Below are 13,357 nucleotides of genomic sequence, written 5' to 3' on the forward strand. Positions count from 1 at the left end.
ACTTGTACCAGGGTCATTTTTCTCAGGGATATTTGCAATGCTAACCTTATCTGCTCTGGTAGCATAGTGCCTAAGGCACTTGACTGCTAACCAGAAGGCTGGTGGTTCAAACCCACCAGCCACTCCTTGGAAGGAAGGTTGGGCAATCTACTTCCATAGTGATACTGCCTCAGTCGCTATGAGTTGGGGCCGACTCGACGGCACGTAACAACAACAACAACCACCTTATCCGAGTGTGGAATGGATTTTTTTGTGTTTGTTTTTGTTTTTTCATGAAAGGAATTTCTGGTACCAGTGGGCAAATGGAGGGTTTTCTTTAAGGGAAAAGTAATTTCTGTTCTCTGGAGGTCATACTTCTGGATAGTTCCCTGTCAGCAGGTGAATGAATGCCCACTGTGGTCCCTTTTTCCCCCTTCTAGAAACAACAGTATATATTTTAATACTGTGTCATGTGGCTCTAAGAAAACACTAACTGCTCTCAAGTTGCCAGGCAGGGCTACTTTTCCAGGGAAGACATGGTGGGAGGAGAGGATAGTACTCCAGATGAGGGAGTATCCAATGCTCAGTCAATGACCTATTGTCCACCTCTGATTTGGCAGGTCTGAGACAAAGGAAGAGTCCTTGGGTGGTGCAAATGGCTAACAGTCTTGGTTGGAGGTTCATCATTCAGAGGTGCCTCAGAGGAAAAAGTCCTCATATCTACTTCTGAAAAATCAGCCATTTTAAACCCTATGGAGTACAGTTCTACACAGGAGTTGCCATAAGTCAGCTCTGACTCTGTACCAATTGGTTCTGGAAGCAAAGGAAGAAAGAGACATCTCAACTCTTCAGAGTGCCTGAAAACCACACTACAGGATGTTCCTGACTTGGGAGATAGAATAAGTAATGCTTATTAGGGGGAGCACCTGCCCTTTCCCCCAACTGCTGTACTCCTTCCCCACCCACTCTCAGCAAACCCAGGAGACTCTGAAGAAGAAACAGACCTGTTCCTCATGGCCCCAGCTTTACAGGGCCAAGGAAGGTAAACTTAGTCATGAAGGGCAGAAACAGGCAACCCTCTGGCTGCCACCTAAGCCATAAAGCTGGTGTTTTGATCTCTATCTGCCTACTTATGGCTGGGTGATGCAGACAGGAAACATCCCCAGATTATGTGTCTCTCAATTGGTTCTGAATTTGGGCAACTGAGAAAAACACATAGGAAAAGGGAGAGATTGGACCCATGAGCCCCAGCAGAGCTCAGAATGGAGGACTCACAGTCAGCATCCGCACACACGATACATGGGTTTTTGCCCCCAAGCTCCAGTGTCACCCTCTTCAGATTGCTCCGGGAGGCAGCCTCTTTAACTAACTTTCCAACCTTTAGGATAAAAAACAGTGAAGATTAAACCTCGAACTTGGCCCAAATGTTTACATCAGTGAGTGTTCTGGACAAGCTGGTAGTAGAGACATGTGTCCAGGGCCATCCTGTCCCCTCCTAGGCTCCTGTGACCCTGCCATTGTGCTCCCCAGGACTCTGCCTGCATCTGCTCACAGGTCATACATTCTCTGGAATTCTTGGTTCCATCTGCTCCACTTATAAGTGTGGGATAGGAGCCTGGGAAGACCAGGTGATTTGCCCCAGGCCACACGGCTGGCTGCTGGCAGAGAAGTCACTACTTCAGTGCACCTCTGTCCCAGGAGCTCCTGAGTCCAGAGTCACCTGTCCTAGCCACCCATTCCTGTGAACCCAGCAAGCTGGTCCCACTAGTCAGATATGGGGTTCAAGGATACCAAGGGGCAGCTCTTCCACCTCTTGCCAGTAACATCTAAAATTCTAATAAGGAGATTCCAACAACTCAGTAGGGGAGGTGGGTCTGCCTGTGTAGCTCTTTGGTGTAATCTGAGAGGACCTCCAAGTACAGAGGAAGGAACCAATTCTCTGGAAACACAAAAAGGGGAAGAAGAGGATTGAGACCCAATGAAATAACAGAAATACTGCTCATTAAATGGTAATGCTCACCTCAGCCTCCCAAATGTGTCTGAAGGGGCCTCTCCTACCACCAGAAGCATCTCTAAATGGTAGGGTCATCTCATATGTTACTCTGGTAGATTGTGGGCAGAAAATAAAGCCAGGAGCCAAGAACTTCAGAGCTAAAAAGCGTCTTGTAAATGGCTCCCTCTAATCTTCTGTCCTACAGATATAGAGCCAGACACTGAGCAAGAAGAGGCAGGGCTGGGTTATTCCAAGTTGAATGCTGTTTCTGCAGCACTAAGCGGTGAGTCTGGAGTCCACGGGTGGTAAAAGTGGTTAACATACTCAGCTGCTAACTAAAAGGTTAGAGGTTTGAGTCCACCCAGCAGTGCTTCAGGAGAAAGGCCTGATGATCTACTTCTGAAAAATCAGCCACTGAAAACTCTATGGTGCACAATTTTACTCTGACACGTATGGGATCACCATGAGTTGGAGTCCACTTGATGGCAACTGGTTGGCTTAAGGTGTGAGTGTATTTTAAAGCTCAACAAGCTCATGGCCTGAATGAGTGTGGATCAGATTGGCAGTAACAATGTTTGTCTCCAAGGAGAAAACAAAAGCCAAATAAGTCAGCACAGGGTCGAGGCTTACAGATGGTGTTAGGGACTCAGACTTGTGGAAAAACATCCCTGGTACAGAGACATCCCTGGTACAGCTCTGGCTGGTACCACAGAGCCACGTTTATATCTATGACCCTGGCCACTGAGGGTGGAACCATCTGGCTGGACCTGTGGGCAGCCTAACAGTCACCTAGAGGGTTCAGGGAGCCTCTGCAGAGAAGCCTGGCGAGAGGAAAGGAAGGGCCATCTGGACGCTGGATGAGAGGACAAGGACAGATTCAGGAAGAGCTGGAGGGCAGGAGCCCTGCTTTTCTCCTCTCTGCCTCTGTCTCTGGGGCCAGATGTGGAGTTGCTGGGTCAGAGTGTTGAGCACCATGAGCTATTTTTAAAAAAGTTTTTATTAAAGTAAAATATATGTAACAAAAAGTACATCATTTTAACTATTTTTAAGTGAACAACTCAATGGCATTATTCACACTCATAATACTGTGCAACCATCACCACTATTTGGTCCCCAAACTCTTTTATCACCCTGAACAGAAATTCAGTACCCATTAAGAAATAACTCCCTAACCACCCCACATACACATACACCCAAGTCCCCTGGTAACCACTAATAAACTTGTCTCTATGCATTTGTCTAGTCTAGATATTTCATATATGGGATCATACAATATTTATTCTTTTGTATCTTAGTTATTTCACTCAGCATAATGTTTTCAAAGTTCATTCATGTTGTAGCATGTCTCAGGACTTCACTTCTCTTGATGACGGAATGATATTCCCTTGTATGAATATTTTGTTCATCTTTTCATCTGTTGATGGACATTGGGTTGTTTCTACCCATTGGCTATTGTGAATAGTGCTGCAATGAACATGTGTATACCTGTATCTGTTTGAGTGTGTCCTTGTTGTCATGTCTCTTGTGTATATACCAAGGAATAGAATTGCTAGGTCATATGATAATTCTAATGTTTAACTTATTGAGGAACTGCCTGTTTTTCTACCTTGGCTGCACCATGCTACAATCTCACCAGAAATGAACAAAGTTTACATGTTTTTACATTCTCACCAACACTTGTTATTTTCCATTTTTCTGACAATAGTTATCCCAGTGGATGTGAAGTAGTATCTCATTGTGGTTTGATTTTCTTATTGCTACTTTAATGCCTATGTATGTGATGTACTGGCTATATGTTGGGGACCCAAGTCTGACTCCTCATCAATAAGACACCCAGCCTAGTTTGTCAGAGTAGGGCAGTAGCAGCACTACTCTATCACAGCCATGTAAGGAGTGCGTGTTTCTGGTTGGACTCAGCTAGGAGGGAATTGACAGCACCTATTGCATCAAGGGTTTTATTCTTTTCAAGTACACAAAAAGTACATTCTCATTAAAAAATATCCCACATACAGATGTGTGCGAATTAAAGCCTGAAAGTCTTTATTTCCTCACACTTTGTCCCAGGACCAGACCCAGAGGTGGCTGGTAAAGCTATGGTAATATTTCTTGGGAATACTTCTAGATAATTTACACACATACATAGACACACATACAAAAAAAAAAAAAACATACACACACACATATACTTTTTACAATGGAATCCTATTACTTATACTTCGTACAGTTTGTTTTTTGGTGCTTCAACAATAGGTCATGGATGCCTTTCCTTATTAGAATTCCACACTCATCTTATTGTAATGGCTGCAAAATATTTTATAGAATTGCCCTAACATACTTGAAAATACAAGTTGCCCTCCATCTTAGCAGTAACATAGGTGAGTGCCTGTTCCTCCATGCTCTCAACACGACCAGATTTCCATTTCTGCCAATCTGATAGACAAAAGCAGAACACTCTGATTTTCATTTTAAATTTGTATTTCCCTGATTACCAGTGAACTAGGGTAAGTTTACTGGTCATTCAGTGTTTCTCTTCTTGGAGTTGCCCATTTACTCACCACTGAGTTTGTTGTTTTTTCATGATTTGGAGGAGTGCTTCACATATGAAGGCTATTATACCTGTGGAGAGCTTCATAAATTACAACTGCTTTTCTCCTAGCTTGTTACTTATCTTTTAATCTTGATTATGACATCATTTGCCATACGATATCTTAACATTATTATTTTATCTTATTTATCAATCTTGTCTTCTAAGGCTTCTGAGTTCTATCAGGTATTTATTTAGTTTGACAACTGGACCAATGATTTGTTTTAACTGATGGTTATGCACTAAAAGTTGTCCAATTTAAAAGAAAAAATTCACATTTTAGCTTCTCAAAGGAAAAGTTCATGATTCTCAAGTAATCTATTAACTGTAACTTTTGTCAACAGAAGAGTTACCTCTGTGGACCCAGTGAAGGCTATCTTGTCAATCTGAGGGTGAGAAGAAATTGCAGCTCCCACTGTGGGCCCAAATCCTGTCACGATATTCACCACACCTGGTGGGAACCCAACCTGAGAAGTAACAGAGATGGTGGGTAAGAGGAAGAACAGACTAATGTCAGCCAAAGGCCATGTGCAGGCCGAGAGATCCTGGCTGCAGATGTCACTGAGCAGAAGAGCATACCCTCTAGGAAGCCTGAGCCCCGGCAATGTACAACCCCATGGTCCAGACATAGGTCAGTGGTGGACCCTGATTTTGCCTGGGTTGGGTGCCCTGGAGTTTTCCTAGTTCAGGGATCCTGATGGGCTCTTCTCCCATGTCCCCTCTGTTTGCATGATGAACCAGGGGGAAGCACACACCCTCCAGCCAGAATTGTTTGTGAGCAGGTATGCAGTGAGGTCACAAGATGGCAGCACCCCTCCCACAGCAGAGCACCATTGTGGGACAGTAGGAGAAATCTTTGGTCATAGCCCCCAATACTCAAAGGCACTGAAATATATCCTTCCCAAGCTTCCATTTTTGTTTTTCAATCTGCCCAATTGATTTTCCCAAGTGGTGACAAGACATTACCCCATCAAAGTTCTTCTCTTGTTCAACCTGTGACACCCCAGAACCGGCCCTTCTGGAATATACTAGTACCAATTTTGGGGAATTGACTCCAACTCGTAGCAAGCACAGGTATATCAAAGTAAACTATGCTCCACTGGGTCTTCAGTGGTTGAGTTTTCATAAGTAGATCACAAGAACTGTTTTCTGAGGCACCTCGAGATGGATTAGAACCTCCAACCTTTCAGTTAGCTGCCAAATGCATCAACTCTTTACACCACTCAGAAACTCCTTCCAGAAGATAGGCATTGTTACTTCTTTGTTTTTCGCATTCATGGCTTCATGCCTTGCATGTACAAGGCTTCTCTATTAACTTTGCACACCACAAAATGAACAAGCTTCATTTGTGGAGAGCTGTTCTTCTTGGCTTTCTAGATACTATATATTAAGCAGTGGTGATTTTAGAAGTTGTAAGTCAAATCAGTGTGAATTAATCAAGTCCTACAACACTAGTAAATGAAAACTGGTCAATGATTGGCTGTTCTAACCTTCCATCCAAGCAATAAAGATCTAAAAGACGTGGCCGGCCCCATATCGTACTAACTCAGCTGAGACAGAAAATGAATGCATCTTTTCTCCCATGCCTCTTTTTGTTCTATTTCTTTTTCTAAATATTTGCCATATACAAGCTGGAAATAGAATGATGAAAATACATTGTCCAGTGGGTCTGGGAGGAAGTGTCCTTTTTGGCTGCTTGTTTCCCTGAGCTGTGGCTGCCCTGAGGAAGAAGACAGTTGCCTGTGAGCAGAGAACCCTGGGGAGGAGGTGCTGATGTGAGCGTACCTTGCTGCACCCACTTATCCTACAGGAGAAAAAGGGACTATTTTATATGCAGGAATGCAAAGACCAGTTAACCTCCCAAATTCATGCCTCCCTCATAGGAGACCCTCCCACAAATTCTCTAGACAAAACATTTGATCCTAAACATAAGTTTGATCCCATAATAAGAGTTAAGTGTTCTCATTAGGATCACGAGGAGGAATGGAGTTTCTTCTAGTTCAGTGACCACAGGCAAGAGAAAGAAACTGCAGCTGCCAAGCAAAACACGGGAGCTATTCTCATCCCACTGAACCGTGAACAGGCTGGCACCACTGCACCACGGGGTGGTTCGACAGGGCAGCTTTATCTTGCAGCAGTGGCCTGGTTCCTGTTATCAAGAACACATAATATTTTCTTTTTGGATGTCTTACCTCTTTGATCAGAGAGCCGAGATAAAGGGCAGTAAGGGGAGTCTGCTCTGCCGGCTTCACAACTACAGTGTTCCCACAGCAGAGGGCAGGTGCCAGCTTCCACACCAGCATCAGCAGGGGGAAGTTCCACTGCAACAGAGCACAGAGAGCTTAGGGGGCCTGGATCTACCCCCACACAAAGCCAGGTACTCAACAATCGGAGACACTTGTTTTCATGGTCTGGGTTTGGGTAACGAAGAAGTGTACCACCATTAGAACTGTATTTCTGCCCAGTATTTCCTAAACTGCATTCTACTCACTGCCATGGAGTCAGATCTGACACATAGTGACCCCTCCTTGGGTTTCCCAGGTGATATCACTAGGAAAGTAGATTGCCCAACCTTCCTTCCAAGGGAGATGTTAATAGGTAGACTTTGCAAAGAGCATTCTGCTGTACCAACACTTCTTTCCCCTCTTGGAGGTCTACAATGCTATCAATATATTAAAGGCTCTGAATGTCCTGCAAGAATAAGACCCATCTCTCCTAAACTTAGATGCCACAGGGTTGTTTTCTGTCCTTACAAAATACATATCAACCTCTTACTGAAGAGATGCATTTACTTTCTGTCTCAGCTGAGTTAGTATGATGTGGGGTGGGGCATGTCTTTTAGATCTTTATTGCTTGAATGCAAGGTTAGAACAGCCAACCATTGACCAGTAAGAGGTTGATATGTATTTTGTACTGTTTGGTGAAATGCACTTTATGAAATGCTTTTCTCATCCTTCAATGACAGAAGCAAGGATTCCTAAATCATTGTAGCATTAAAAAGAGTAAGCTCTAACACTTACCACATGCTCACTATATGCTCACACTTAGGCCCTGTTCTAAGAACTTTACAAAATAAATTAACTCACTGGATTCCTACAAACCTTTGTGAGGTAGTAATATTATCATGCCCATTTATAGATGAGGGAACTGAAGCAAAGAGAAGTGAGGGAAAAGCCCTGCTGATGCCCTGAATCCAGCCTGCCACCTTCCTGAATTGTGAGATAATAAGTTTCTGTTTTTAAAGCCACCCACTTTGAGGTATTTTGTTCCTGCACCCCTAGGAGACTAAGACAGATCCTCTCCTTGGCTGTTCCACTGGCCCCTCAAACTCATTTGGCTAGAATTACTTTCATCTTTCCCCATCATCTACCCCAATCTTCTTCCTCATCTCACCAGTCAGCAATACCATCCACCTAATTCCCCCCTAGCACTTGATTAGCCACTAAAGTCTAGCAAAGCTAGACTTGTAAGGAGCTTTCAAACCCATACCTTTCCTTGTCGCTAATTGGCTCCCATCTTATGCTTTTTCCTGCTGTGGACTCCCACTTCAGCCTTCTAAATGGTCTGCAAGCTGCTTGGGAGCCAAGGCTGGGCTCTTTCCTTTTAGTGTCTTTGGAACCCTAATACCACTCCTGGCACATAAGGGCATTCACACACATCTGCTGAAGGGACCATGTTCGCCTTGCCCCATGGAGGTCTTTTCTAGTCCACTCTTTGTGTGGCCAACTCACTAGCCCCTACCCCAAACACATGGTAGCATCTCAGCCATTCCTGGACACCTGCATGGTTTAGCTCCTTCTGTCAAGTGGTCAAAGTCCAGCCCTTGGCAGCCCAGGCCACACCCCGTGACCTAGGTGCTCCTCCTCTTTCTCGCTTCTTCCCCTTAAGTCCTGGCCTTGTTCCATTATCTGTCATCTCTTCCCAGTGACCCAGGCACTTCCACTCCTTCCCCATGCCACTCCTGCTGCTTGTAAAACCCTTTTTCCTGTCAAACATCTTTCCTATCCTTTAAGGCCCAATTCATAGACTATATCCCTAGTGGGATTGGCTTTTCTGGCCAGCTGGACTCAGACATCAGCTCTGTTCCCAGGGACCCATATGCTTTATTAAATGATAGCAGGAATTATTTTGGGATTTTCCATCAGGGCTTGGATTCCTCTCTTCTCCCCCAATTCCAATGCCATTGCACTTTCAGAACTGGCCTCTTGAGAGCAGGGATGGGGTCTAAGTTAACTCCATATCCCTTAAGCCTCAAGCTCCATGCCACTAAGAAAGTGCTCAATTAATGCTGGTGTAATTGAATCAAACACAGTAGAAATTTGTTTCAAAATCTATGGGGAAGGGGGACAGGATCTATTTAGAATCTGTTTAGAAAAGCTACCATACTCACAGGAGTGATGGCCCCGCACACACCTATGGGTTCATGCCTGGTGAAGCACACAACGTTGTCATCTGGAAGAGAGGTTGAATGGGGAGAACAGCACACTTGCATTAACCTGGTAGTCAAAAGACAAGTGAGAAACCAAGAAGCCCACAAGGATGTCAATGAACCACACCTTGTCCATGAACCAAAGAAGAGATTTTAACTCAAATTCAAAAGTAAAACTCCTTAGAAAGAGAAGAACCAGCCCAGTGACATGTCCATTTAGGGTTGGGAAGGATGCCCTGGGGTGAGGGAAAGCAGAGCCCCAGAAGGGCCACCCCACTGAGGCCCAGTCCTGCCATGGCTTACCTGTGGGGATGGTCCTGCCTTGTATCTTGTCTGCCCACCCTGCAAAGTACCGGAGGGTTTTTATGCATCCCTCCAGGTCAATGAAAAAGGCATGAAGGAATGGCTTCCCTGTGTCCATTGTTTCTAGGGTCTGCAATAACAAGAGGACAAACCACACTCTCAGATACCACTCTTCTCTTTTTAACTGTCAGGATGGCAAAGGCAGGGGTGGTGGGGAGAGAACACAGTCCTTAGGCATTGCTCTGTGGACCTCTCAGTCATATGCATCTCTTTGAAAAGTAAGACACTGAACTTAGAAACAAGGCTGGTGAGATTTCGGCTCACTTACTTTGGACATGTCAGTAGAAAAGACCAGTTGCTAGAAAAGGACATCATGGTTGATAGAGGGTCAGTGAAAATGAGGGAAACCTCCATGAGATAGACTAACTCAACAGCCACAACAATGGACTCAAACATACTGACAATTATGAAGATGGCAAAGGACTGGGCAATGTTTCATTCTGTTACAAATAAGGTTGCCATGAGTCAGAGCTGACTCAATGGCAACTAACAACACAACTTAAATAAGATCTGTTCCAGATTGGCAAGGACTGCTTGTATCTCAAAATACCTAGAGATGGGCAGCTGGCAGGTTGCAGGCACCTGTTACTTGTGCCTCCCAGGGACTGCTCAGATGTGGGGCTGATTCAAGCCTCACTGGAAGGAATACACTTTAGCATTTGACCTTTTTGGGAGAAGAATGTTTTCCTTGGCCAGTTCTTTGAGAAGTGGATGGCCTCTTCCTTCTTCTTAGTCTGTCTCAGTCTGCAAGCCGCGCTGAAACCTGTGTATCATGTGCACCCCACTGGGTTGGAAACTCCAGTGGCACAGCCTCAAGACTCACAGCAACACGTCACCACAGTAGGACAAACCGAGAGACAAGTTTGTCCCCCTTAGCTGTTCAAAACCTCTTCAACCTCCCCCTACCTGGATCCCTGCTGCTGCCTCCTCGGTCTATTCCAGCCCCCGTGGCCTTCCCCTGCCTCTGCTTTCCTGCCTTGCTGCTTGTGGGGCGTGGCCTGGGTTCCCTCCCCTCACCTGGATCCCTGCCGCTGAAGAATTGGCTCAGTTAGGTACCCTGGCCCTTGGGGCTTGTAATTCCCAGGAAAACTCAGCAGTTAGCTGGCTGTGGGGTAGCTAGAGTAAGGGCCAGCTTCTCAGGACCAACACATCTTTCATGAAAAAGCCAAGGAAGACAGTGACTCTTCCTTCTCTACTAAGCTGGCCGTGGAAAGAGTGACAGAGCACAAAGGGGCTGTGCCACCAGCACAGAGATGTACACCCCCAACTGTGTTTCAAAGGCTAGACACAGTGCCAGAACTGAGCAGAGCTTCCCTGATCATGAGGGAGGTGATTACCCAGGGCAAGGACTGGATAATGGCACTCAATGGCAGGATTCTTTTCCATGTCCAGTCTGAGTCTAAGAGAACCCCTTTGTCTTCAGACAAGCAGCCCCAGTGCACCCAGCACTGAACCTGCCAGTCACCCCTCGCAGCAGGAAGTGGCCACCCTGACACATTGCCCAGGGCTGGATTCTTGTAGCAGCATCAATGGGATGGGAGGATGGTCTACAAAGGAAAAAGGCCACTGTGAGGGAGAGGCTTTAATTCACAGTGCACACAGATCCATTTCAGCTCACACTTGCTAGTGCTCTGTGCTGAGTGTGACATCATGATTCCCACTTTAAAGTAGGGAAACTGAGACTAACAGAGCCTGATGACTTGTTCAAGGTTGCCCTGTGAGCCAACAGCATGGCTGGCCCTGAATCTGGGCCTCTGATGTCTAATCAGCACAATACTGCTCTGTGGTTGAGGTCACCCCACACTTGCAACTGAAAATGTTCCAGCACAGAAATACTAGGTGCTGGGTTTCTCTGTTGGGCAATTTTTTTATCCCCCCCCCCCCCCCAAAAAAAACCTCACTGCCATCAAGTTGATTCCAATGCATAGAGACCCCCGCCCCAGGTATGAGATGAGTATTCTCTAAACTTGAGGCAACAACTTTCAATGGACCCTAGCTGAGTGGCCTTGGGCAAGTCCCTGAACCTCTTCCAGCCTCAGCTTCCCCATGTGCAAAATGAGAAAAGTAATAGTACCTACTCAGAAGTCCCTGGATGGTGCAAATGCTTAACACTGAAAACCTTATGGAGAACAGTTCTCTGATACACATGGGCCTGCCATGAATAGAAGTTGGCTCAATGGCAACTGGTTACCTCACAGGGTTATTGTGAGGGTTAAATGAGTCCATAGCCTTATAGCATTAATAACACAGTTAATGCCTGTCCATAGTAAGTACTATGTAAATGTTAAAAATGAAAATAATAATAGCTATGTTTATTATTATTGTCTTCCTTTTAGGCACTAGATAGGTGCTTGGCAGTCCTCATCTGAGCACATCGAGGAATAGGGCTGTGGGTTGCTGGAAATGCCAGGCTGACCTGGGTCTGTAACACATTTCATCCCTGGAACAGGCCACTGGAGGGGCAGGTCAGACCACTTTGACATCCTGTACCCTGTAGGTTGGGCTCCTATTGATTTAGATTCCAAGTTTGAACTTTTATTTTCTCAGAGAAAACCTAATAATTGCAAACAAGCCAATGTGATCTCCAACACAGGGCCACTCCAGGTGGTATCTGTGTATCTGTCAGTGGAAGCCTGAGCTGCTCTCTGCCCTCTTCTGCATGGGAAAAAGGTGAGAAAGACTGGGGCACAGCCCCATGGGTAAGTGCAGGGTGTGGAGATGATTCCAATCCTGGCTCACCAACTCTCACTGGGTAAGCTAACCTCTCTGGGCCTCAGTTCCCTCATCTGTGAAGTGGGATAATAAATACTGTGGGTCAAGAGGCTGCAACAGGCTTGGCACTCATAAGCTTTGGCTATTTTTTATCATTAATTCAGGCATTGTGGTTCTTTGCTTACTGGCTTGATAAAATGAATTTGGCAGGTTGGATTTATGGAATCTGTCTAAGCAAAATTTAGATCATGATAGGTTTAGAAAGGAAGTTCTTTAAAAAAAAAAAAAAAAAATAGGAAGGAGTACATGGGGCTGAACCTGAGAAACTGCCAGGTGTTAGCAACTGTTTGGCGTAGTCACCTCTGAAAATGCTACTGTGGCTTTACCATAAGTAAATCACAGCAACTCTTCCTTTAATGTTTTAAGCAAATACATATATATGTATGTATTTGTGTGTGTGTGCGCGTGTGTGTGTACACACACACGCGCACACACACACACACATGTATATATATATATATATATACTTGCTGACATATGCATACATCACAGGCCTCAGATTCTAAAGAATGAAGCAAAAGTACTTGGAATCCTGCCCACTGCATGGTTATGGCTTGAAATGAGGGGTCCCAGAATAGGGCTCAGGTCAGAGAGTAAACAGTGAGGACTTCTTTTTGGGACCCCCCAAAATGATAATCTAAGAGCCACAATCTGAGACCAGGGGCACCTCAGCAAGAGAGAGAGGTTCTGGACTACTGATCCTCCCACATCTGTTCCCAGGCACTAAACACAGAAATAAATACCCAGCTATGTGGGAACCGCCAACCCAGCATGAGAACATGACCAAAGAAGCACTTTCCTGTGTGAAAATGCAGGAAACCATATCAAGGTGGGGAGTGAGGCACACTGCCCTGTGATGTGGTCAGGGGTTTTCAAAACCATATTTGCCAGCATTCTCTTGTCTCTTTCATGTTGGAGCAGAGAACTGGGTCTGATTCCTTGTGGGCATAAGGTCCCACTGGTGGGAATGAGGTGCTAGGGTGAGTCCAGCGATCCTCCAGCTCTCCTGTTTTCAGAACACCATGGAAGTAAGGTAGCTTCTTGGGTGCTGTTTCCTAAGATGATACTAACACTTGAGGACAGGGTGGGGAGGGTGCCCAGGGCATATCCTCTCCCATCTGTTATTAGTCCACACGGACATTGCAGACAGATGAGCTCATGCTGGGTGAAAACAGAAATGTTTTTGAAAAAGCCAGTTTGGCAGCTTGAGAGTTGAGGCTGGCTTTCCTTGCAGGAA

At 45.3% G+C, this 13,357-nt stretch overlaps 1 protein-coding gene across 1 annotated transcript in view; it reads right to left on the bottom strand.

Moving 5' to 3' along the window:
* The window catches only part of ALDH1A3 (aldehyde dehydrogenase 1 family member A3), a 48,012-nt gene that overhangs the window by 21,555 nt on the left and 13,100 nt on the right, over nucleotides 1-13,357 (bottom strand). Inside the window, exons 4-8 of the mRNA XM_007959937.2 lie at nucleotides 9,289-9,418; nucleotides 8,947-9,008; nucleotides 6,749-6,877; nucleotides 4,910-5,023; nucleotides 1,255-1,357 (exon numbers count right to left, since the gene is read on the bottom strand). Coding sequence (XP_007958128.1) covers nucleotides 1,255-1,357; nucleotides 4,910-5,023; nucleotides 6,749-6,877; nucleotides 8,947-9,008; nucleotides 9,289-9,418 — 538 coding nt within the window. The remainder of the gene's footprint in view (nucleotides 1-1,254; nucleotides 1,358-4,909; nucleotides 5,024-6,748; nucleotides 6,878-8,946; nucleotides 9,009-9,288; nucleotides 9,419-13,357) is intronic.

This window comes from Orycteropus afer, unplaced genomic scaffold (genome assembly GCF_000298275.1).
Source record: "Orycteropus afer afer isolate SDZICR_OR568_19922 unplaced genomic scaffold, OryAfe1.0 scaffold00019, whole genome shotgun sequence".
NCBI lineage: Eukaryota > Metazoa > Chordata > Mammalia > Tubulidentata > Orycteropodidae > Orycteropus > Orycteropus afer.